We start from the raw sequence: 27,621 nt of genomic DNA, 5'->3' as shown, positions 1-27,621 counted from the left end.
CTAGCTATTTTTTGAGGGCAGCTGTCTGAAATATGTACATCTTCCCTGACACATTCAGCCTGCTGTTGGCAGGTGCAGAGCAGGATTCAGCAGCCAGAAAAAGCTCTCAAGCAAAGAGATTCAGGTTCTTCAACTGAAATTGGGCGGTGAACCCTGAACAGGTCAGAGCAGAAGTTACATGGTCAGGGTCCAGAAGACAGCAACTGAATAATAGATGCATGTATGTATCCATCAAAGTACAGGTGCCTGAAAGATACCCAGAGAAGGGGCAGGCTTCTGCATGATGCAGTGAAATCCCTATGTGCCCCTGTGGTTTGTGACAGTGTTCAGATTTATGTCTTGATATCAAGAGTGTAAGAATGAAATGGTGAGACTAACTGAAAATCTGGTGCCCAAAATTCAAACTTGAAGGAACCAATTTGTCCAAAGCATTAAATGTGTAATTAATGCTATCAGGTTATGGAAATGTAGAGCTGGAAAAAATACTGCCACTAGATAATAACAATAGTACATATTTTGTAAGTGAAGACACCCTGCCAAGTGCGAATCATGAATTATCTCATGTAGTCTTCACAGGTAGGTACCATTATCACCTTATTATTTTTTTTTTTAAGTGAGAAAGCTGAGGCACAGAGAGACTAAGTCACTTGTCCAGGGCTACAGAGCTAAAGAAAATTTGAACCATCCTTATTTGACTTCTCCACTTTGCCAGTGGAGGAATGCAGGGTCCTGTCCAAAGTCACACTAATTGCTGTAGGCTGGGTTGGCACTAGAACCTGGGTTATGGATCCCCCCATGCTCCCTCCTGGCCTCATTTAATTATACACTAATATTTCACCTCTAGCTGCTCTATCTGGGTGCTAACGAGGCATTGTGACAGGCAAGTCTGGGGGAAATACCACAGGGGGCTCACCACATACCTGTTTGCCTTCCATTGCTCCTCTCATCTCCTTGAAGGTTGAAGTGAATTCTCCAATGAAGTCATGTTTGCCATTGGAGTCCCAGTCCCATACTATGCACTGCAACAGAAAAGAAGTAATTTCTTTCTTTTTTTTTTTTTAACTTAAGAATGTGTCCACAGCAGCTGAAGGGAACGAAAACTTTCTGGGTCAAAAGTCTAGGATTGCAGCCTGTGGGATGAGGTACGCCTTTGATTTCCACTGGCTTTATTTAGCATTTTTTGCCATGATCTCCTAGAAGCCCTGTTCTGGAACAGTGACTAATAATTTGGCCACTTTTCAGATAAGTTCAGTAAGACCAAAAGGAGATAAGTGACTTGCCACAGGTACCATGTAGTGAATGAAAAGTCTGGGATTTGAAGGTAAGTATCCTGACTCCAACACTAATGCTTTCCCCACAGCAGAGCCTCTGTGGTTTGTAGATGGAACCAGGTGCCTGAGTTCATGCCTGTAGCTTCCACAGTGGCAGCAATGATTTGATTATATGAATCACATTTTCTTTTTCTTTTTTTCTGAAGGCAAGAGAGCCAAAAAGTGAGATCATTAATTATACCCAAGCAGAAAATGGGTGAAAAACAGAGAGGTGAGTTACATTGGTTAAAAAGCATGCATACATCACAGTTAAGACGTGACTTTCCAACAAGGGGGCTCCATCTAACAGTGCTAATGCTCCTTTCTGGGCTCCCAAGTAACACTTTGCAGAGTAATGCAGGTTAAATCAGTAGCCACCCCTCTGCTTGTTCACATGCTCTTAGATAAAGAGGAAGTCCCCATATTTTCTAGTGAGGAGGTTGGACTAGGGTCTCAAGCACTTCAAATTTCACTTCTACATCTTAAATCAGGGATTTGCAATCAGGAACTCCAGACCTCAGATATGATCAAGGGAGTAAATGAGACATTTACCTCAGAGGTTTTCCCTGGAATATTGGGGTACATGGGGCATCCTGGCTTTTTTTTTTTTTTTTTTTGATGAAGAATCTGCTGGTCAGTCCTTCCTGGCAAACTTGGTGTATAAATCTATTTTCTGACCCTGTGGGATACTGCACAGACCTAAAATGAAGTAATGCCCCCAAACAAAACATAATCTCCCCCTAAACTTATTCCTGGGCTTCCCTTGTGGCTCAGCTGGTAAAGAATCTGCGTGCAATTCAGGAGACCTGGATTCAACCCCTGGGTTGGGAAGATCTTCTGGAGAAGGGAAAGGCTATCCACTCTAGTATTCTGGCCTGGAGAATTCCATGGACTGTATAGTCCTTGAGGTTGCAAAGAGTCAGACGTGACTGAGTGACTTTCACTTTCTCTCTCTCTCTCTTTTTTTTTTTTAAATTTTACTTTATTTTACTTTACAATACTGTATTGGTTTTGCCATACATCAACATGAATCCACCATGGGTATACACGTGTTCCCAATCCTGAACCCCCCTCCCATCTCCCTTATTCCTACTCATTTATTTTCTGTCACAGTGGATTTATCAACATCCATCCAGTGGGTAACATCATTCAGGAAGCACACTGTGAACAGCACACTGTCAAACACTTGTCCACTGATCTCAGCTACTCACCACAGGGGTTTTTCTCTCTCTTTGTCAGTTCCTGCCCACTGACCCTGGCACTCACACAGTCATTACATGTAGCCAGAAGCAAAGGAAAGCTGGTCCAGCTTGGACACAGAAAGAGAAGGAAGTGTGTTCCTGGGGCTCTTTCTTTTAGGCTCTTAACTTTGCCCAGTAGTGAACTCAGCCCTGGGATACCTGAGTCTGATGGTCAGATACCCAGTCTTCTGTCTTGGGGAGAAGCAGATAAAAATGCAAAGGGGTCAAAACCAATAAGAGGAAGAGAAGAGAAAGCAGACTTTTCTACACTCTCTTGTGTCTTACTGTGTTTCTTTTTAACTCTTCCCTAGAATATAGGAAAAGCAGGAGAGTAGGACTGACATATGTATATACTACCACGTGTAAAATAGATAGCTAGTGGGAAGTTGCTGTATATATAGCACAGGGACCTCAGCTTTGTGATCTGTGATGACCTAGATGGGTGGGATAGGGAGAGCAGAGGTCCAAGAGGGTGGAGATATATGTATACTTATGGCTGACTGCAGCCATGAAATTAAAAGACGCTTACTCCTTGGAAGGAAAGCTATGACCAACCTAGATAGCATATTCAAAAGCAGAGACATTACTTTGCCAACAAAGGTCTGTCTAGTCAAGGCTATGGTTTTTCCAGTAGCCATGTATGGATGTGAGAGTTGGACTGTGAACAAAGCTGAGCACCAAAGAACTGATGCTTTTGAACTGTGGTGTTGGAGAAGAGTCTTGAGAGTCCCTTGGGCTGCAAGGAGATCCAACCAGTCCATTCTAAAGGAGATCAGTCCTGGGTGTTCTTTGGAAGGAATGATGCTAAAGCTGAAATTCCAGTACTTTGGCCACCTCATGTGAAGAGTTGACTCATTGGAAAAGATTCTGATGCTGGGAGGGATTGGGGGCAGGAGGAAAAGGGGATGACAGAGGATGAGATGGCTGGATGGCATCACTGACTGGATGGATGTGAGTTTGAGTGAACTCTGGGAGTGGTGATGGACAGGGAGGCCTGGCGTGTTGCAATTCATGGGGTCGCAAAGAGTTGGACAAGACTGAGCGACTAAACTGAACTGAACTGATGGCTGATTTCACTTTGTTGTACAGCAGAAACTAACACATCATTGTAAAGCAATTATACTCCAATCAAAAAAAGAATATAGTTTTCTTTTTTTGTGACATCTTTGTCAGGTTTTGGTATTAGGGTGATGGTGGCCTCATAGAATGAGTTTGGAAGTTTACCTTCCTCTGCAATTTTCTGGAAGAGATTGAGTTGGATAGGTGTTAGCTAAATTTTTGGTAGAATTCAGCTGTGCAGCCATCTGGACCTGGGCTTTTGTTTGCTGGAAGATTTCTGATTATAGTTTCAATTTCCGTGCTTGTGATGGGTCTGTTAAGACTTTCTGTTTCTTTGTGGTTCAGTTTTGGAAAGTTGTACTTTTCTAAGAATTTGTCCATTTCTTCCACGTTGTCCATTTTATTGGCATATAATTGCGGATAGTAGTCTCTTATGATCCTTTGTATTTCTGTGTTGTCTGTTGTGATCTCTCCATTTTCGTTTCTAATTTTATTGATTTGATTTTTCTCTCTTTGTTTCTTGATGAGTCTGGCTAATGGTTTGTCAATTTTATTTATCCTTTCAAAGAACCAGCTTTTGGCTTTGTTGCTTTTCGCTATGGTCTCTTTTGTTTCTTTTGCATTTATTTCGGCCCTAATTTTTAAGATTTCTTTCCTTCTACTAACTCTGGGGTTCTCCATTTCTTCCTTTTCTAGTTGCTTTAGGTGTAGAGTTAGGTTATTTATTTGGCTTTTTTCTTGTTTCTTGAGGTATGCCTGTATTGCTATGAACTTTCCTCTTAGCACTGCTTTTATAGTGTCCCACAGGTTTTGGGTTGTTGTGTTTTCATTTTCATTCATTTCTATGCATATTTTGATTTCTTTTTTGATTTCTTCTGTGATTTGTTGGTTATTCAGAAGCGTGTTGTTCAGCCTCCATATGTAGGAATTTTTAATAGTTTTTCTCCTGTAATTGAGATCTAATCTTACTGCATTATGGTCAGAAAAGATGCTTGGAATGTTTTCGATTTTTTTGAATTTATCAAGGCTAGATTTATGGCCCAGGATGTGATCTATCCTAGAGAAGGTTCCGTGAGCACTTGAGAAAACGGTGAAATTCATTGTTTTGGGGTGAAATGTCCTATAGATATCAATTAGGTCTAACTGGTCTATTGTATCATTTAAAGTTTGCGTTTCTTTGTTAATTTTCTGTTTAGTTGATCTGTCCACAGGTGTGAGTGGGGTATTAAAGTCTCCCACTATTATTGTGTTATTGTTAATTTCCCCTTTCACACTTGTTAGCATTTGTCTTACATATTGTGGTGCTTCTTTGTTGGATGCACAAAAACTACAGGCCAGTATCACTGATGAACATAGATGCAAAAATCCTTAACAAAATTCTAGCAAACAGAATCCAACAACACATTAAAAAGATCATACACCATGACCAAGTGGGCTTTATCCCAGGGATGCAAGGATTCTTCAATATCCGCAAATCAATCAATGTAATTCACCACATTAACAAATTGAAAAATAAAAGCCATATGATTATCTCAATAGATGCAGAGAAGGCCTTTGACAAAATTCAACATCCATTTATGATAAAAACTCTCCAGAAAGCAAGAATAGAAGGAACATACCTCAACACAGTAAAAGCTATATATGACAAACCCACAGCAAACATCCTCAATGGTGAAAAATTGAAAGCATTTCCCCTAAAGTCAGGAACAAGACAAGGGTGCCCACTTTCACCACTACTATTCAACATAGTTCTGGAAGTTTTGGCCACAGCAATCAGAGCAGAAAAAGAAATAAAAGGAATCCAAATTGGAAAATAAGTAAAACTCTCACTGTTGGCACATGACATGATCCTCTACATAGAAAACCCTAAAGACTCCACCAGAAAATTACTAGAGCTAATCAATGAATATAGTAAAGTTGCAGGATATAAAATCAACACACAGAAATCCCTTGCATTCCTATACACTAATAATGAGAAAGTAGAAAAAGAAATTAAGGAAACAATTCCATTCACCATTGCAACGAAGAGAATAAAATATTTAGGAATATATCTACCTAAAGAAACTAAAGACCTATATACATAAAATTATAAAACACTGATGAAAGAAATCAAAGAGGACACTAATAGATGGAGAAATATACCATGTTCATGGATCAGAAGAATCAATATACTGAAAATGAGTATACAACCCAAAGCAATCTACAGATTCAATGCAATCCCTATCAAGCTACCAGCGGTATTTTTCACAGAGCTAGAACAAATAATTTCAAGATTTGTATGGAAATACAAAAAACCTCGAATAGCCAAAGCAATCTTGACAAAGAAGAATGGAACTGGAGGAATCAACTTGCCTGACTTCAGGCTCTACTACAAAGCCACAGTCATCAAGACAGTATGGTATTGGCACAAAGACAGGAATATAGATCATTGGAACAAAATACAAAGCCCAGAGATAAATCCACACACCTATGGACACCTTATCTTTGACAAAGGAGGCAAGAATATACAATGGAGTAGAGACAATGTCTTTAACAAGTGGTGCTGGAAAACTGGTCAACCAGTTGTAAAAGAATGAAACTAGATCACTTTCTAACACCATACACAAAAATAAACTCAAAATGGATTAAAGATCTAAACGTAAGACCAGAAACTATAAAACTCCTAGAGGAGAACATAGGCAAAACACTCTCCGACATAAATCACAGCAGGACCCTCTATGATCCACCTCCCAGAATACTGGAAATAAAAGCAAAAATAAACAAATGGGATCTAAATAAAATTAAAAGCTTCTGCACAACAAAGGAAAATATAAGCAAGGCGAAAAGACAGCCTTCTGAATGGGAGAATATAATAGCAAATGAAGCAACTGACAAACAACTAATCTCAAAAATATACAAGCAACTCCTGCAGCTCAATTCTAGAAGAATAAATGACCCAATAAAAAAATGGGCCAAAGAACTAAATAGACATTTCTCCAGAGAAGACATACGGATGGCTAACAAACACATGAAAAGATACTCAACATCACTCATTATAAGAGAAATGCAGATCAAGACCACAGTGAGGTACCCTTTTATACCAGTCAAAATGGCTGCGATCCAGAAGTCTGCAAGCTATGAATGCTGGAGAGGGTGTGGAGAAAAGGGAACCCTCTTACACTGTTGGTGGGAATGCAAACTAGTACAGCCACTATGGAGAACAGTGTGGAGATTCCTTAAAAATTTGCAAATAGAAGTGCCTTATGACCCAGCAATCCCACTGCTGGGCATACATACCGAGGAAACCAGAATTGAAAGAGACACGTGTACCCCAATGTTCATCACAGCACTGTTTATAATAGCCAGGACATGGAAACAACCTAGATGTCCATCAGCAGATGAATGGATAAGAAAGCAGTGGTACATATACACAATGGAGTATTACTCAGCCATTAAAAATAATACATTTGAATTAGTTCTAATGAAATGGATGAAACTGGAGCTGACTATACAGAGTGAAGTAAGCCAAAAAGAAAAACACCAATACAGTATACTAACACATATATATGGAATTTAGGAAGATGGTAATAATGACCCTGTATGCAAGATAGCAAAAGAGACACAGATGTGTAGAGCGGACTTTTGGACTCTGAGGGAGAGGTAGAGGGTGGGATGATTTTGGAGAATGGCATTGAAACATGTATACTATCATGTAAGAAACGAATCGCCAGTCTATGTTCAATGCAGGATACAGGATGCTTGGGGCTGGTGCACGGGGATGATCCAGAGAGATGATATAGGGTGGGAGGTGGGAGGGGAGTTTATGTTTGGGAACTCATGTACACTCGTGGTGGATTCATGTCAATGTATGGCAAAACCAATACAGTATTGTAAAGTAAAATAAAGTAATAATAATAATAATAATAATAATAAAAGAACATAGGGAAAGCAAGAGGGAATGTATATAATATTTTTGTTTGTCACTGAATCTGAAGCAAAACTATCACTTCTCTGCCCCCTTTTAGATTTTCTGTCATGCTTCCATTAGTTACTGCCCTTCTTCCACCTGCTGCCATAACTTTCAAGACGTTTGCTCTCTTTAGGGGCAGAGCCCACCTGAGGTGGAGGATGAGTCAGGCCCTACAGGGCTCCAGGCCCCGCCTCCTTGGGTGGGCACGACTGCTTACATAGGCTCTGCTTCTTCAATCAGTGTCATTTCTCATCACAGCAGTTGCAGAATTCTGTTTTGACCTTTTTCAGAAGGGATCCCAGAGGAAGGAAGACACAGTGAGGCATAAATATAAAAACACTATTTTCCTCTCTCTCCCTGCCATGAAGCTGGCTTATATGACAGCTCTGATGCAACGGACAGATGAATGCATCTTGATGAAGAGTAAACAGATCAACTGCTCTGCAGAAAAGTTGAGACAGAGGCAGTGTTCTTGGTGTAAATCAATGAGGAAGCCTGGACAGACTGGTGAGAAAGAAGCAGCTCAAAACTATCTACAAGCCAGGAGGCCTTCTCAAGTTCTTAAGCTCACAGTGGAGTTTATCATCTTAAAATGTCTAAGCTTGATAGATGGTCTTATCAATGCCCTTGTTTACAGAGAAGGGAATTAATGAAAGAGAAGGGAAGTGACTCCTACAAGTTCATCCACTACAGGATGGAGATGAAGTCCAGGTATCCTACCTATCTAATTTCCACCTGATCACAAAATATCAAATTACAATAGTTACAACACATATAGTGCTTACTATGTGCCAGAAACTGTCCTGAATACTTTACCCAGATTCATGTATTACCCAGAACAATTTATCATTATGTCCATTTTACAGATGAGGAAACCAAGGCACAGATAGGTGAAGTAAGTTTTCTAAGACTACACAGCTAACAATAGGTAATCTACGAATGAAAAGAAGTTCAACTGTTCTAACTGATCATTTCATATGAACCCAAGCAATTTGTTTTTATGGTCTCTAATCCTGTACAATAATCTTTAAGTGACAATATTATTGTTATCGTTTACAGATATTAGTCACAGGGTTCAGTTCAGTTCAGTTCAGTCGCTCAGTTGTGTCTAACTCTTTGTGACCCCATGGACTGCAGCATGCCAGGCTTCCCTGTCAATCACTAACTCCTGGAGCTTGCTCAAATTCACATGCATCAAGTTGGTGATGCCATCCAACCATCTCATCCTCTGTTGTCCCATTCTCCTGCCTTCAATATTTCCCAGCATCAGGGTCTTTCCAAGGATTCAGTTCTTCATATCAGTGGCCAAAGTACTGGAGTTTCAGCTTTAGCATAAGTCCTTCCAATGAACATTCAGGACTGATTTCCTTTAGGATGGACTGGTTGGATCTCCTTGTAGTCCAAGGGGCTCTCAAGAGTTTTCTCCAACACCACAGTTCAAAAGCATCAGTTCTTCACTGCTCAGCCTTCTTTATAGTCTAACTCTCACATCCATACCTGACTACTGGAAAAACCATAGCTTCAACTAGATGGACCTTTGTCGGCAAAGTAAATTTTCTACTTTTTAATATGTTGACTAGGTTGGTTATAGCTTTTCTTTCAATGAGCAAGTGCCTCTTAATTTCTTGGCTGAAGTTACCATCTGCAGTGATTTTGGAACCTCCAAAAATAAAATATCTCACTGTTTCCATTGTTTCCCCATCTATTTGCCAAGAAGTGATGGGACTGGATGCCATGATCTTAGTTTTTTGAAAGCTCAATTTTAAGCCAGCTTTCCCACTCTTCTCTTTCGCTTTCATCAGGAGGCTCTTTAGGTCCTCTTCACTTTCTGCCATAGGGGTGGTGTCATCTGCATATCTGAGATTATTGGTATTTCTCCCCACAATCTTGATTCCAGCTTGTGCTTCACCCAGCCTGACATTTCACATGATGCACTCTGTTTATAAGTTAAATAAGTAGGGTGACAATATACAGCCTTGATGTACTCCTTTCCCAATTTGGAACCAGTCTGTTGTTCCATGTCTGGTTCTAACTGTTGCTTCTTGACCTGCGTACAGATTTCTCAGGAGGCAGGTAAGGTGGTCTGGTATTCCCATCTCTTGAAGAATTTCCCACAGTTTTTGGTGATCTACACAGTCACAGGCTTTGGTGTAATCAATAAAACTTTTGTTTTTTGGTATTTTCTTACTTTTTCAATGATCCAACGAATGTTGGCAATTTGACCTCTTATTCCTCTGCCTTTTCTAAAACCAGCTTGAACATCTGGAAGTTCACACTTCACGTACTGTTGAAGCCTAGCTTGGAGAATTTTTAGTATTACTTTGCTAGCCTGTGAGATAAGTGCAATTGTGCAGTAGTTTGAACATTCTTTGGCATTACCTTTCTTGGGATTGGGATGAAAACTGACCTTTTCCAGTCCTGTGGCCACTGCTGAGTTTTCCAAATTTGCTGGCATATTAAGTGCAGCACGTTACCAGCATAACCTTTTAGGATTTGAAATAGCTCAACTGGAATTCCATCACCTCCACTAGCTTTTTCTGTAGTGATGCTTCCTAAGGTCCACTTGACTTTGCATTCCAGAATGTCTGGCTCTAGGTGAGTGATCACACCATCGCAGTTATCTGGGTCATGATAACTGGGTCTGGGTCTTTTTTGTATAGTTTTTCTGTGTATTCTTGCCACCTCTTCTTAATATCTTCTACTTCTGTTAGGTATATACCATTTCTCTCCTTTATTGTGCCCATCTTTGCATGAAATATTCCCTTTGTATCTCTAATTTTCTTCAAGAGATGTGTAGTCTTTCCCAGTCTATTGTTTTCCTCTATTTCTTTGCACTGATCACTTACAAAGGTTTTCTTATATATCCTTGCTATTCTTTGGAATTCCACATTCAAATGGATATATCTTTCCTTTTCTCCTTTGCCTTTACCTTCTCTTCTTTTCTCAGCTATTTTTAAGGCCTTCTCAGACAATTATTTTGCTTTTTGCATTTCTTTTTCTTGAGGATGGTCTTGATCACTGCCTCCTGTACAATGTCACAACCCTCCATCTATGGTTCTTCAGGCTCTCTATTAGATATAATTCCTTGAATCTATTTGTCATTTCCACTGTATAATCATAAGGGATTTGATTTACATCATATCTGAATAATTTGTTTTCTCTACTTCCTTCAAGTTAAGTCTGAATTTTACAATAAGGAGTTCATGATCTGGTCATGAACAAGCTCCTGGTCTTGTTTTTGCTGACTGTATAGAGCTTCTTCATGTTTGGCTGCAAAGAATATAATCAAACTGATTTCAGTATTGACCATCTGGTGAGGTCCCTGTGTAGAGTCTTCTCTTGTGTTGTTGGAAGAGGGTGTTTGCTATGACCAGTGTTTTCTCATGGCAAAACTGTTAGGCTTTTCCCTGCTTTATTTTTTATTCCAAGGCCAAATTTGCCTTTTACTCCAGGTATCTCTTGGCTTCCTACTTTTGCATTCCAGTCCTTTATGATGAAACGGACATCTTTTTGGGGTGTTAATTCTAGAAGGTCTTGTAGGTCTTCATAGAACCATCATCATTACTGATGGGCATAGACTTGGATTACTGTGATATTGAATGGCTCGCCTTGGAAATGAACAGAGATCATTCTGTTCCTGTTGGGAGAGCGTCCTTTTGGGAGAGGCAGACTGTAGGGGAAAGAGTCTTGTTCTGATGGGCAGGGCCATGCTCAGTAAATCTTTACTCCAATTTTCTGTTGATAGGTGGGGCTGTGTTCCCTTCCTGTTGTTTGACCTGAGATCAAACTATGGTGGAAGTAATGAAGATAATGGCAACCTCCTTCAAAAGGTCCTGTGCATGCACTGCCACACTCAGTGCCCCAACCCTGCAGCAGACCACCACCAACCCATGCCAGAGACTCCTGGACACTCACAGGCAAGTCTGGCTCAGTCTCTTGTAGGGTCACTGCTCCTTCCTCCTGGGCCCTGGTGTGCACAAGGTTCTCTTTGTGCCCTCCAAGAGTCTGATTCCCCAGTTCTGTAATCAAATCCCACTGACCTCCAAAGTCAAATTCCCTAGGGGTCCTTAGTCCCTTTGCTAGATCCCCAAGTTGAGAAATCTGTTGTAGGTCTTATAACTTTCTTAATAGTGAGAGAATTTCTTTGGTATAATTGTTCTGCAGTTTGTGGGCTGTCTGCTTGTTGGCTCTATGGTGGGGTTAATGGTGACCTCCTCCAAGAGGGCTTATGCCACAGGGTGTGTGACCAGGTCTCCTGCACCTAGAGTTCTTGCCACTGCATCAAGTCACTGCTGACCTGTACTTCCACAGGAGACACTCAAACACAATTCTGGTTCAGTCTCTGTGGGGTCTGGGTCCTGGTGCACACAAGGTTTTGTTTGAGCCCTCCCCTCCGAGCATCTCTGGTGCATATGAGGCTTGATTTTCAATTTGATTTCACCTCTCCTTCCATCTTGGTGGGGCTTTCCCTTTGCCCTTGGACGTGGGTTATCTTTTCTTAGTGGGATCCAACATTCTCCTGTCGATGGATGTTCAGCAGTGAGTTTTAATTTTGGAGTTATCACAGGAGAAGATGAGTGCATGTCCTTCTACTCTGCCTTCTTATGCTCCACATTGGTCACAGGCTTAGAGAGATTAAAGACTTGACTAGACATATAGAAAGTGACAAAGATGGATTTTATTTTTCTTGTCCAATTGCTCTGACATGGACTTTCAACATTATGTTGAAAAGAAGGGGCAAGAGCAGGCATTCTTGAGATCTTTGACTCTCATTTCTAATCTTGGAGAAAAAGCTTTAACATTTTCACAGTTGAGTAAGATATTAGCTGTGGGCTTGTCATGTGCAGCCTTTATTATGTTGAAGTAATCTCTAATTTTTTGAGCATTTTTACCATGAAAAGTTGTTGAATTTTATCAATACAGAATTGCTAAAGCAATCTTGAGAGAAAGAATGAGGCTGAAGATGTCACTTCCTGATTTAAAAATATATTACAAAGCCATAGGAATTAAAACATCATGGTACTCCCATAAAGACAGATCTGTAGGCCAATGGAACAGAATAGATAGCCCAGAAATAGCCATGCATGTATGGTCAGCTGATATTTGACAAAGTGTCATGAATACACAGTGGGGAAAATGTAGTCCCTTCAACAGGTGATTTTTTGAAAATTGAATATCCCCATGCCAAAAAAAAAAAAAATGAAATTGAATCCCTACTTTACATCATACATAAAAATCAACTCAAAATGGGTTGAAGATTTAATCATGAGACTTGAAACTGTAAAACTAGAAAAAAACACAGGGGAAAATATTCTTGACGTTTGCCTAGGCAATGATTTCTTGGCTATGATACCAAAAGCACAAGCAACAAAAGCAAAAATAGACAAGTGGGACTACATCAAACTCCTACAGGAATTATAAAAATCTTCTACATAGCAAAGGAAACCATCAATAAAGTGAAAAGCCATCCTACAGAATGGGGGAAGATATTTTCAAACTGTATATCTAATAAGGGATTAATTTCCAAAATATATAGGGAAATCCTACAACTTATTACCAAAAATTCCCCAATAACCTGATTTAAAAATTGTCAAAGAACTTGAACAGATATTTCTCCAAAGAAGATATGCAAATGACCAACAGGTAGATGAAAATATGCTCATAGTCATTAACTATTAGGAAATTCGACTTCCCTGGTGGCTCAGATGGTAAAGCATCTGTCTACAATGCCAGAGACCCAGGTTCAATCCCTGGGTCAGGAAGATCCCCTGGAGAAGGAAATGGCAGCCCACTGCAGTACTATTGCCTGGAAATCCCATGGACAGAGGAGCCTGGTAGGCTACAGTCCATGGAGTCGCAAAGAATCAGACACGATTGAGCGACTCCACTTTATTAGGAAATTAAAATAAAAATGTCAATGACAACCTCATATCTATTAGGACAACAGTTATTTAAAAAACACAAAAGATAACAATTGTTGACAAAGATATAGAAAAATTCAAGCCCTTGTAACGGTTGGTGGGAATATAAAACAATGCAGCATCCATGGAAAAGAGTACAGTGGTGGTTCCTTAAAAAATTAAAAATAGAACCACTATGTGATCCAACAATCTAATTTTTGCATATACATTCAAAGAACTGAAGTCAAGATCTCAAAGAGATACTTTCATTCCCATGTTAACTTCAGCAGCATTATTCATGATAGCTAAGATATGAAAGGGAAGAACCTACAACCAAGAATACTTTACCCAGCAAGACTCTCATTCTGATTTGACAGAGAAATCAAAGGCTTTACAGACAAGCAAATGTTAAGAGAATTTGGCACCACCAAACCAGCTTTATCATCAATGCTAAAGGAACTTTTCTAGGAAGGAAACACAGAGAAGGAAATGACCTACAAAAAGTAAACCCTGAACAATTAGTTCAGTTCAGTTCAGTTCAGTTCAGTCGCCCAGTCGTGTCTGACTCTTTGTGACCCCATGAGTCCCAGCAGGCCAGGCCTCCCCATCCATCACCATCTCCCAGAGTTCACTCAGACTCACGTCCATCGAGTCGGCGATGCCATCCAGCCATCTCATCCTCTGTCATCCCCTTCTCCTCCTGCCCCCAATCCCTCCCAGCATCAGAGTCTTTTCCAATGAGTCACCTCTTTGCATGAGGTGGCCAAAGTATTGGAGCTTCAGCTTTAGCATCATTCCTTCCAAAGAAATCCCAGGGCTGATCTCCTTTAGAATGGATTGTTTGGATCTCCTTGCAGTCCAAGGGACTCTCAAGAGTCTTCTCCAACACCACAGCTCAAAAGCATCAATTCTTCGGCACTCAGCCTTCTTCATAGTCCAACTCTCACATCCATACATGACCACAGGAAAAACCATAGCTTTGACTAGACGGACCTTAGTCAGCAAAGTAATGTCTCTGCTTTTGAATATGATATCTAGGTTGGTCATAATTTTTCTTCCAACTTTTCTTCTGAACAATTAAGAAAATAGTAATAAGATCATACATATTGATAATTACCTTAAATTTAAATGGATTAAATGCACCAACCAAAATACCTAGGCTGGCCAAGTGGATGAAAACATGTACATGTATGCATTTCTACTTATATCACTCTACTTAACCCCCTAAATTGTATGTAATTATTTTATATTGTTGGAGAAGGAAATGGCAACCCATTCTAGTATTCTTGCCTGGGAAATCCCATGGACAGAGTAGCCTGGCAGGCTGCAGTCCAGGGGGTCACAAGAGTTGGACATGACTTAGCAAATAAACACCACCACCATTTTATATTGTTAGGTTAATCATGCTTCCATTATGGCTTGGAATTGTAATTATCTTTTATTTTTTGTCCTATTATTGATTGTGAAAACTGATAAGCATCTTTTAATATTGTGATTTTGTAACTATCATGATTGGTCAACAGAAAATAATAGACTTCTATATCAATAAAACCATCATTTAATAGAAAAACCTGTAATCTCTTTTTTAAATCCAGATGAACATTAGAATTATCTTGGAATTTTTTGAAAAATGCAAGTGCCCAGGTATTTTCTTTTTTCTCTAAAGCTCCAGATGTGATTCTAATGAGCATGGTGTTTTTAAAAGTATCTTTGATATTAATTTCTAACATTGATATTAGCTCCTCATTATATGCTTTCTTCTCTGCAATCACCCTCTGTGTCTTCTCAGTCTTTAAAACTTATTGAGGCTTTCAATGGCTAAGTCAAAGATCTTTCTTGGTAAATGTCACATTACCCTTGAAAATATGTGGGTTATTCTCAAATATCTTCTGATATTGATTTCTAACATAATTCCACAGTAATAGAACATATTCTGTATAATTTCAATACCTTTAAACCATGAAATTTTTGCACCTTGTTTTACGTCCCTGGATGTGTTCCTGATTTATAGTCTATAAGAACTTGAGCAGAATTTGTATCCTGCTGTTGTGTGAAAATTGTATAAATCTTATGTTGAACTGGTTCATAGTGCTTTTCAGATCTACAATATCTTCCTACTTTTCTGTCTATTGAACCTATTAATTTTTGAGAGTTTGATATTGAAACTTCAGCTAAAAATCTTAATTTATCTACTTAAAAAGTTATATAGTGGAGCTATATGTAACTTTCTTCTGTATTTTCCAAGACTATTGTAAATGTGTTACCATAGTTTTGTAATTAAAAAAAAATTTTTAAGAGTATTTTTCAGCCTTAAAGAAGAAAATCTTGCCATTTGTAACATGGATGGGCATTATATTAACTGAAATAAGCCAGTTACTGAGGGATGATAGTACCTGATTCCACTTTTATGAGGCATCTATAACAGTCAAACTCATAGAGTCAGATAATACAATAGAGACTGCTGAGGGGTGGGGGAAATTGGGTGCTGTTGTAGTGTGTACAAAGTTTTAGTCACTCAAGTTAATTAGCTCTAGAGACCTGCTGTACAACACTGTGCCTATAGCTTATAATATAGTACACTTCAAAACTTGTTAAGAGTGTAGATCTCATGTCACATGTTTATATTGCAAAACAAGCCAAAAAGACATAAACAAACATTGGGATGTGTAGAAACTGTCTGTTACCTTGATTCTGGTGATGGTTTCACAGGTCCAAATTCATAAAATTATATCCATTAAATATGTATAATTCTTTATATGTCAGTTAAATAAAGCTGTCAAAGAATCTCAAAGTAGAGATTTCCCTCGACAATCTGGGTGGGTCTGATGTAATTGGTTAAAAGCCTTAAGAGCAGAATGAGGTTTCCCTGAGGGAGGAGAAATTTTGCCTTGGGATCATAACTTAACTTTAGTCCCAGTGGAGGGTTCCAGTCTGACCTTCCTGAGGGGCTGCTCTAGGGATTTCAGACTTGTGCAGCTAGCCCCCAACAATAGTATAAGCCAGTTCCTTGCAATAAATCTATTAATGTCTATTTTCCACTGGTTCTGTTTCTCTGGTTAACCTGGCCTATGCACCTTCCCTCACCTTCTGCCTTGACATTCATACCTTCATGTGAGTTTTCAGTGACAATTGGTCTTCTTGCACTGATATGCCAATATCTATTGAATCCTTAACTTTGTCCTGAGCATTGTTCTAAGCTCTGATACTTAATCTTCACAGTAAAGTCATTCAGTTCAGTTCAGTTCCGTCGCTCAGTCGTGTCCGACTCTTTGTGACCCCATGAATCGCAGCACACCAGGCCTCCCTGTCCATCACTATTATTGTCATCTCCACTTTACAGATAAGGAAGCTTAGACACAAAGAGAGGAATGATCTACTGTTATGGAATATTTTGGTGTTTAAACTACAACTGGCTTTGAGATCAAAGTTCTTGCGATCTGAATGTGATTCATTTCCTGGAAGGCCAGGACGAGCTAGCTACCCAAACTGTGTTTATGAAACTATATAACTGCAGCTCATCACTGCAGAGTCCTTATAGTAAAATGGAATCTATTCTTCTTCCCTTGCTTTAAAATTTTTTACATATGTTTAACATTGTAACCTGTCATTTGTCCAGGTAAAGTAGGGTTCACTGCTGACTTTCTCTAGGCTCCTTAATTATATCATCCCCAAAGCTTCCAATGCAATCTGTTTATATCTGCTTTGACGTGTCTCTGGCTACACGGTCACCACTGGTCTATATCCACGACTTAAAGGAAACTTCTGAGTATTGAGCTTTCTATCAGAGTTTAGCTCAGTTCTTGGTCACAAGCAAGAACTCAGAAAAATCTGTGATGAGTTCAAGAAAAAGGTCTTTCTCTTTCAGTTAAGTGGATGGCAGTTCTCAAATCGGTCCAGTTGCCACACTGCAAAGGGAAGGTATCATAATCAACTGGTTAATTTTTATTAAAAGAGATGATTAAACTAAGTAATATGTTTTGAAATATTTATTTTGGCTATGCTGAATCTTTGTGGTTATGTGCAGTCTTTCTTTAGTTATGGGGAGTGGGGGCTACTCTCTAGTTGTGGTGGGCAGACTTATTGTGGTGGCTTTGGTAGTGGTGGCATGTGGGCTGTAGAGTGTGGGCTCAGTAGTTGTGGCACAGGTTTAGTTGCCCTGAGGCAAGTGGGATCTTCCCAGACTAGAGATTAAACTTGTGTCCCCTGCATTGCCAGGAGGATTCTTAACCACTGGATGAACAGGGAAGTCCTTTATTCCTTTTGCAACTTTATGTTCCAAAGTCTGAGATGATCATATTAAAGTTATAAAATTATTAATTATCTGATTAATGTAACACTACTGCCTTTATTATCTTTTGCAAAGTATCTTTACACCCCTTGAACAATTATAATTCAATTATTAATTTTCTCATGGCGATCCTCACAAGAGCATCACAAGATGGCAGGTCCATTTGCACAGGTGATATTGCTAAAATGCAATAAAACAAGTAAAAGTGGCTTATTCCCAAGAACTGAATTAGCCTGTGGACCTGGGTTTATTTCTCCATACCCAGGGCCCTTTTCATTACACTACATAGCTTCCTAATATACTTATGACCGGTGCATTTTCAATGGCAGGCTTTTCTTCTTCCTTTTTTCTTTCTTTCTTAAAAAAATTATTTTAATTGGAGGCTAACTACTTTATAATATTGTAGTGTTTTTTTGCCATACATTGACATGAATCTGCCATGGGTGTACATGTGTTCCCCATCCTGAACCCCTCTCCCACATCCCTCCCCATTCCATCCCTCTGGGCCATCCCAGTACATCAGCCCTGAGCACCCTGACTCATGCATTGAACTTGGACTGGCGATCTGTTTCACATATGATAATATATATGTTTCAATGCTATTCTCTCAGATCATCCCACCCTCGCCTTCTCCCACAGAGTCCAAAAGTCTGTTCTATACATCTGTGTCTCTTTTGCTATCTCGCATATAGGGTTATTGGTACCATCTTTCTAAATTCCATATATATGTGTGAGTATACTGTATTGGTATTTTTCTTTCTGACTTACTTCACTGAGTATAATAGGTTCCAATTTCATCCACCTCATTAGAACTGATTCAAATGTGTTCTTTTTAATGGCTGAGTAATATTCCATTGTGTATATGTACTATAGCTTTCTCATCCATTCATCTGCTGATGGACATCTAGGTTGCTTCCATATCCTGGCTATTATAAACATTGCTGTGATGAACATTGGGGTACACGTGACTCTTTCAATTCTGGTTTCCTTGATGTGTATGCTCAGCAGTGGGATTGCTGGGTCATATGGCAGTTCTATTTCCAGTTTTTAAAGGAATCTCCACGTTGTTTTCCATAGTAGCTGTACTAGTTTGCATTCCCACCATCAGTGTAAGAGGGTTCCCTTTTCTCCACACCCTCTCCAGCATTTATTGCTTGTAGATTTTTGGATAGCAGCCATTCTGACCAGCATGAGCTGGTACTTCATTGTGGTTTTGATTTGCATTTCTCTGATAATGAGTGATGTTGAGCATCTTTTCATGTGTTTGTTAGCCATCTGTATGTCTTCTTTGGAGAAATGTCTGTTTAGTTCTTGGGCCCATTTTTTTGATTGGGTCATTTATTTTTCTGGAATTGAGCTGCAGAAGTTGCTTGTATAGTTTTGAGATTAATTCTTTGTCAATTGCTTCATTTGCTATTATTTTCTCCCATTCTGAAGGCTGTCTTTTCATGTCACTTGGTCATGATGTACGATCTTTTTAATACGTTGTTGGATTCTGTTTGCTAGATTTTTTTTAAAGGATTTTTGCATGTATGTTCATCAGTGATATTGGCCTGTAGTTTTCTTTTTTTGTGGCATCTTTGTCTGGTTTTGGTATTAGGGTGATGGTGACCTCAAAGAATGAGTTTGGAAGTTTACCTTCCTCTGCAATTTTCTGGAAGAGTTTGAATAAGATAGATGTTAGCTCTTCTCTAAATTCTTTTTTTTTTTTTTCCGTTTTAATAACCGACTAAATCATGGACATCTGACCTCTCCCAGGGAAGAATATGCTTATATACATTCTTAATGTTCTCTTTGGTAATAAGCACTCTAAAATTGCCCAGAATAATTAATCCAGGCAGAGTCTTACTGAGCTCATTTAAAGGTAGAATTTTAAATTGAGATTATCAAAATTAATGCTAACAGAATCAGTAATGTAGGAATCAGACTGTGTTCTCATATTACTTAGTCCAGACCAATCTCCTAACTGCAACTTTTTGGAAATCAGTCAATACTCTGTCATTTTAAGGAGTTTTAGGCAAATATATACAACTGTATTTCAGGATAGTATGATCAAGGATTTGGGAGAATTTCATTCATAGTTTAGTACTTGGAATGGCTTCTTTTTTGTTAAAATTCAATGACAACCCTTAACACAAAATTGGTTTAATGATTTACACAGGACTATAAACATCTACAAAAAAAGAGTATTAAATATCTCTTTGTTTCTTTGGTGGTTGTGACTTGGGCACAGGCAGACCTTGGTGAGATGTGTCCATGATAACACTCCTTTGATTATTTTATCATTACTTGATAGCTTTCACTCATTGCAGACTTGGCAGTAACCTTCTAACATCAACTCAGCTACTAGGATGGGAGGTAAATATAGTTTCTCCATTTGTAATGAGAACACTCTGATTTGGATCTCTGAGTTTGGCAGGATGGGCTGCATAGGGAGTTAAGACAGAAATCTTCCCAGTAGAGCAGGGATGAAGCTTAACTCTGGGAGATGGGCACACGCAGCATCTGGATGGAGGGAAGAGTCTCTCAAATGAACACAATGTAGGGAGAGCCACAGAAATGCAGGCAGGGCTGGGGCCTCAGCCATCTGCATCTCTGGGAGTCACCTTTGCTGGGCTGGTGGGCAGGACTAGTGGACGTCTGTCTGTCTGAGAGCCTGGGTATCTTCTGGGGACTCGACCTAAGGGGAAGAGAGAGTAGGACAACAAAATGGGCCCACGAACAAAGAACTGCATTTTCAAGGAGTGGACAAGGCTGCACAGAATCTGGTGACCATTGCTCAGAATTTTCCATAAGTTTAACCCATAAGGTAAAGTTCCATAAGTTTTTCATAGATTCATGTCTGAGTTCGAGGGAGGGAATTGTAAGTGGAAAGGTAGCCTGACAGAACAGTTTTCACAAAATAGCAGGGTCATATGCAGGTCAGAAGAAGAGAGGGAGTTAGATGCACTAAGAAGCCCAGATTTGAGCATGCTGAGGGCTCAGTGTGTCTCCATGCAGGGGATGTGCTGCTGGGGGCTGAGGGCAGGGGGATGGCAGAGAAGCCACAGCAGGGTGGTCTGGCAGCTTAGAGAGCACAGTCTGGGCCTCCACACACTCAGGCACCTAGGTACCAAGGCAGGAGCCGCAGCAGTGGAGAGAAAATGTTGCTGAAATCTAGGTATCCATGGAAGATGACACCCTTTGGTCTGGGGGCTAATACTTTCCATGAGCTTCTGAAACAGTGAGAGTGGGGAATTGCCCTCAGTAGGCTTCAGGGGAGGCAGAAGCAGGAGGTGATGCACAGGAAGAGGGTGGGGGCATGGCCCAAGCCAGAGGTAGTGAAAATGACATGTGGGTGAACATATGCAAGAACCAGCTTGAAAAATTCAAGAAATAGTTGAAGGGTGACCTTTAAAGGGAAGGGGAGGTCAGAGGTCCTGCTTTAGTTGATGGAGCAAGACAAAGAAAAATGTAGTCTCTACCACCAGTCTTTATTTTCAAATCCATACTAAATACTGGATACATCAACTTGTCTTAACTCAGGTGCAGACCCTTACATGAGTCTGTGCACAGTCATCCACCACCCGTGTTCCCTGCCCAGCCTGCCCTCACTTGCTGACTCCACCTCAAGAGGAAACACAGAGTGTCTGGGACATGCAGTCCAGCGGCAGTGGGGAGGTGCGCTGTGTCCAGCCTGGGGGTACACCACCTTCCTTGTCAGCGCCCTGTGTCCAGACTGATGGGGCTCCCTCTAATCATGAAACCGAGCTCAGGTACTCAGTGGGAGAAGCAGCCCAAAGCACAGGTTTCCCTGCAGACTTGGGCCAGAGCCATGTACCTCAATCTGCTCCTTACGTCTTGATCTTCAGGTTCCAGACTCCACTGCTGTCGACTTCATTGCTTTTTCTTCTAAATATGCTCTTGATTTATATTCTGCATTTGCCTCACTACCTTTTCACAAATGGGGCACAGCTTCCTTTTCTAAAATTACAGAGTTGTTGGTTAAAAACGTAGGTGCCTCCAAGGGAGGAAATACCTTGACCTTGGGAGGAATTTGCTAGTGGAGTCATTCAGAATTTGATTCAAATCTCCTCTCTTTCCCTGGACAACTGTGTAATCATCCCCAGCTCATGCTGTCCACCCCCCCCATCAGTTTATTCATATCTAAGGTAGGGATGATAACTCCTCTCCACTCACTAGGTTGTTGTGAGGACTTCTTAGACATTTATATGTTATTTATTTATCACCTACCATGGACTAGTAATCAAGCTGGCAAATGGGGAAAAGAAATGAGGGACTTAGCTCCTGTTCTCAAGATGCTGATGATGTTGGGCAGGAGATGGATGTGCAAATAGAGCAGAAATGGCAAAACTGGAGGGTTGCACCAAGAGTTGTCTGGGAGTCTTCACTGAGGACAGTCAAGTCAGATAGCAAATGAGAAAAGAGCCGCCAGAGAACAGCATATGGAAGTATGAGGGGTCTTCATCCACACAGAAAGACAAATAACTAAAATCAGGCCTTTCCATGAGGTAGGCACAGATACAGCAGGGGAGCATCTGCCTGAAGGGACCCCTGGAGGATGCAGGGGTACTTTCTTCTTTCTCTTGTTCACACTCAAGCCTTAATGCAACTGGAATGTAATCTAATTGAGTCTCTCCTCTCCCCTCAAATGATATGTCCAAGCAAAAGGACAAGCCTATCAGAGTGGGTCTCTGCAGGATCTTGTACTATGCTATGATGAATGCCCCAGGATGTGGATCCTGCTGTGGCCTGTGATGCTAATATCTGTGAGTTATTGGGCAGGTCATTTCATCTCTCTGGGTTGCAGTCCTTATTGTCAGAATGACTATCTTGCATTGGAGGAAGAGTGATATAATTTTGAAGTGTATGGTTTTAATATGTCTCAGTCAGTTCAGCTCAGTTGCTCGGTCATGTCCGACTCTTTGTCACCCCATGGACTGCAGTGTGCCAGGCTTCCCTGTCAATCACTAACTCTTGGAGTTTACTCAAACTCATGTCCATTGAGTCGGTGATGCCATCCAACCATCTCATCCTCTGTTGTCCCCTTCTCCTGCTGCCTTCAATCTTTCCCAGCATCAGGGTCTTTTCCAAGGAGTCAGTTCTTCACATCAGGTGGCCAAAGTATTGGAGTTTCAGCTTCAACATCAGTCCTTCCAATGAATAGTCAGGACTGATTTCCTTTAGGATTCACTGGTTGGATCTCCTTGCAGTCCAAGGGACTCTCAAGAGTCTTCTCCAACACTACAGTTCAAAAACATCAATTTTTGGTGCTCAGCTTTCTTTATAGTCCAACTCTTACATCTGTAAATGACTACTGGAAAAACCATAGCTTTGACTAGATGGACCTTTGTTCGCAAAGTAATGTCTCTGCTTTTTAATATGTTGTTTAGGTTGGTCATAGCTTTTCTTCCAAGGAGCAAGTGTCTTTTTATTTCACGGCTGCAGTCATCATCTGCAGTGATTTTGGAGCCCAAGAAAATAAAGTCTGACACTGTTTCCGTTGTATCTCCATCTATTTGCCATGAAGCGATGGGACCAGATGCCATGATCTTAGTTTTCTGAAAGTTGAGCTTTAAGGCAGCTTTTTCACTCTCCTCTTTCACTTTCATCAAGAGGCTCTTTAGTTCTTTGCTTTCTGCCAGAAGGGTGGTGTCATCTGCATATCTGAGGTTATTGATACTTCTCCTGGCAATCTTGATTCTAGCCTGTGCTCCACCCAGCCCAGCATTTGTATGATGTACTCTGCATATAATTTAAATAAGCAGGGTGACAATATACAGCCTTGATATACTCCTTTCTCAATTTGAAACCAGTCTGTTGTTTCATGTACAGCTCTAACTTGCTTCCTGACCTGCAACAGTCAAGAGTCAACTCTTTAATATGTCTAAGGAGAGCTTATTAATTTTCAGATTCCTGGGATTTACCTTCAGAGATTCTGATTCAGTTTTCTGGAGGAGGGTCCCAATAACCTGAGATAGAAGCAAGAAACTTGTTGAGAGTCCCTTGGACTGCAAGGAGATCTAACCAGTCCATTCTAAAGGAGATCAGCCCTGGGTGTTCTTTGGAAAGAATGACGCTAAAGCCGAAACTCCAGTACTTTGGCCACCTCATGTGAAGAGTTGACTCATTGGAAAGACTCTGATGCTGGGAGGGATTGGGGGCAGGAGGAGAAGGGGACGGCAGAGGACGAGATGGCTGGATGGCATCGCTGACTCGATGGATGTGAGTTTGAATGAACTCCGGGAGTTGGTGATGGACAGGGAGGCCTGGCATGCTGCGATTCATGGGGTCGCAGAGTCGGACATGACTGAGTGACTGAACTGAACTGAACTTGTCAGTTTGGATGTATGTAGTCTCTGGACACATTGAGAAACACTGGACAGAAATTTCAGGAGTCCATGGCTTGTGACACTGGTGGCAATAATTACAATTATATCCTTATAAAAGATCCTGATACTGGGAAAGATTGAAGGCAGAAGGATAAGAGGATGACACATGATAAGATGGTTGGATGGCATCATGGATTTAATGGGACATGAACTTGGGCAAACTCCAGGATATGGTGAGGAACAGGGAAACCTGGCATGTTGCAGTCCATGGGGTCGTAAAAAGTCAGACACAACTTGATGACTGAACAACAACATTCTGGCTTACACTCTGCATTGTTCAAATAATAGGAAACCTGATCACAGATGGAAAACAATATTCCAGGGCCATCCTCATTCCTTAATGGTCATTCAATGTAGCACCACTCTAAATAGGCAGCAAAAAATCCTGAAATGTTACACTCACGAGAGCTGGACTGAGAGATGCCCAGGAGGAAGGGTGATGCACCTGTCTGCTTTATCTCGCCAGTCCATACATCTCTTCTCTTCTGGACTGCAGCCAAGCCTGCAGACATTCCACAGTGAGGTGTGTCACCCTTGGATGCTTTCATTGGAAATGTATGACTTTGGGAGATTTGATTAGTTCAGATAAGCTTCAGGGGCCTCCAAATGCTGTCCAAACCATTTAAACTTCACTCCTCACTAGTCTTTAGGAAGACTGAAAGCCCTAGAGTTGTGTGGGTGGAGTGAAGAGGCCAGGTTTGATGGCGACTTATGCCCCATGCTTTTGTCAGGAGCTCCAACTCCATGATTGGTTACTTCGTGTTGGCTCAACCTGTTCTATACTTCTACCAAATTTACAGGTGTTAGATCTATCTGAGAAGCTGATATTCAATCAGAGGACTGATGAGTAGTTGAACTCAGGAAACTTCCTTGGGTGAACTGCAAATGTGAATATAATCCCTACTCAAAGCACAGATATTTGATAATACCAGACAATCCAGTGGGCTGTTGCAGTATGATGCGTACTCTTCTGAACATCTGATGAAGCACTTCTGTCCTCAAGGAATTCTGAAATTGCAAGTGTCTCTCCTTTCTCTCTTTGGTCCCTCTGCCTCTTTTATCTATATCTCCATCCTCTATGTATTTCCTGAAACCTATGTTGGATGAATTTGATGTATTCTATAATAGGAGGCAGAAAAACTGAAAAACTAGGTTTTATTTTTCCTATCTGATGGTTTCCTTTCATTCATTATTAAACCTTTATTGACTACTTCCAATGTGTCAGGAAATGAACTAGATGTAGTCCATGGAACAACACATGCGGCAGATAGACGAACTGATCTCTACCTATATAAAACTCACAGTCTAGCATGGAAGGAACCATGCTAAATGTCCATCAACAGATGAATGGATAAAAAAAATTGTGGTACAGTTTTCAATGGAATATTACTCAGCCATAAAAGGAACAACATTGGGTCATTTGTAGCAATGCGGATGAATCTAGAGTCTGTTGTACAGAGTGAAGTAAGACAGAGAAAAATAAATATCATATATATGAATAAAATGGTATAGATGAACCTATTTGCAGGACAGGAATAGAGACACAGATATAGAGAACAGATGAGTGAACACAGGGCTGGATGGAGAGGGTGGGACAAATTGAGAGGGCAACATTGACATATATACATTATCATGTGATAGTGTATAGAGAGCTAGTGGGAAGCTGCTGTATAGCACAAGGAGCTCAGCTCAGTGCTCTGTAGTGATCTAGAGGAGTGGGATGAAGGGAGTGGGAGGAAGAGTGAAGAGGGAGGGGATATATGTATACATATAGCTGATTCACTTCATTGTACAGTAGCAGCCAACACTATATTGTAAAAAAAAAAATTATACTCCAATTAAAAAAATATATCACAGTCTAGTGGTAAAGCAGACATTAATCACATATAGAAAAAAAAAAACTGCAAAATTAAAGTGGGTACATCATTGGGTCTCAGTAAGAGTTGGTTAGATAAATGAATGAGTAATGACACCAACATGCAAATGAGATCTTTTATTAAGGACCTTGGAGAACTTCACAAATGCTAATTCATAATTCCCTCTAAATATTTTGGAGGATCAGTGGGATCTGGTACAAAACCACTTTCATTTAGAATTCAGATTAGGTACATAACCCATGGCCTCAACCTGAACCTCAGAGTTTCAAGACAGAAATGCCATCTTAGGACTCCAGGGTCAGATATAGTATCCACAATATGTGCTGTGTTAGATTCTTTAGACCTGTTCAAAAAGCCCAGATTGTAGTTGCATGATGAGCCTTGAGTAAATGCCCTCTGTGCAATGTAGGTTTTAAGTCCTGCAGGTCAGAGGTCAAAACTCCCCCATTTCTGTGTAAAGTACCCTCTATAGGTGATGCCTAATGGATACATCCTTATTGCCCTGTTAGTTTATCTGTTTTTTTTTTTTTTTTAAATACAATTGGTGTTTGAGTTATTTCCAAGCACCAGGCACTCACTGGCCAAGTCCTCTAAGTACATCTCATTTAATCCTCATAACAAACCTGTTAGGCAAGAGTTGATAACAACATTTTGAAGAAAACTGAAGCCAAGTGACATATGGTAATTTTCCAGAGGTCACTCAGCTAGAAAGTGATAAAGTTGAGATTTGAACCCTGGTCTCTTGGGAAAGAGCCCCTGCTTTTCCATATACCACACTGCATTTTTACTCATCATTAAATGGATATTTATTATCTGTTGTGTTTTCTGTAACTTTCTGGGGACATTACAATTGAGACAGTATGCCATTTCACTATTTTTATTAAGTCTATCCACCTCAGCATTTATCAAATCCCAGAGAATCCTGTAGAATTCCTTAGCTGCAGGCAAGTCTGAGATGTAAACTATTCTAAACAGGGGAATGACATAATCAGACTAGCAGTGCAGAGCGATTACTGTGACTGCCAAGTGGAGTAAGAATAAAAGGGGTGGGGGATAGAAGTCCAGAGATGACCTGCAGTAAATGTATGGCATGGGAACAGAGGTATTACAGAAGTGGCAGCTATGGGTCTCAATCTCTAAGTAGAGGTTGGGGTTGAGCAAGAAGAAAAAGAAGAAATTGATATTACATGCAAACTCCTGGTCTGAGTGATTATACTCAGACCATTCACCTGGTTGCCAATCACTGGCAGGCCCAAGGGGTGGTTTAGTTTTTGGCTATGTTGAATGTTTTGACTCCCACATTCCTGACCTCTAATAAACACCATGAATCTCTGTACTCAAGACACATAATCATTGTTTTTTTCTAGAAAAATGCCTGTGTCTCTATTTCTAAATGAGCCATGCTGCTCATGGCTTATTGATTGCTCTAATTTAATGTCTGGAGGCAACCTCCTATTGGTCCCTGAGGAGGAAAAGGCACTTGAAGAGCAGAAAAGAACAGATGACTCTATTCCTATGGCTTAATCAGTCTGGAAACCACAAACTGGCAGCATGGGGCTCACTGGCAGCCAGGAGGGAGTCTTGGCTCAGCCAGGCAACTTCATT

At 40.4% G+C, this 27,621-nt stretch overlaps 1 protein-coding gene across 1 annotated transcript in view; it reads right to left on the bottom strand.

Annotated features, from left to right (window-relative positions):
• The window catches only part of LOC120860381 (copine-4), a 491,427-nt gene that overhangs the window by 53,211 nt on the left and 410,595 nt on the right, over positions 1–27,621 (bottom strand). The window contains exon 7 of the mRNA XM_040236182.1: positions 921–1,019. Coding sequence (XP_040092116.1) covers positions 921–1,019 — 99 coding nt within the window. The remainder of the gene's footprint in view (positions 1–920; positions 1,020–27,621) is intronic.

Source organism: Oryx dammah, unplaced genomic scaffold (assembly GCF_014754425.2).
Source record: "Oryx dammah isolate SB20612 unplaced genomic scaffold, SCBI_Odam_1.1 HiC_scaffold_11058, whole genome shotgun sequence".
NCBI classification, from domain to species: domain Eukaryota; kingdom Metazoa; phylum Chordata; class Mammalia; order Artiodactyla; family Bovidae; genus Oryx; species Oryx dammah.
The sequence above is the reverse complement of the archived record's forward strand: the minus strand, read 5'-3'. Positions and strand labels throughout refer to the sequence as shown.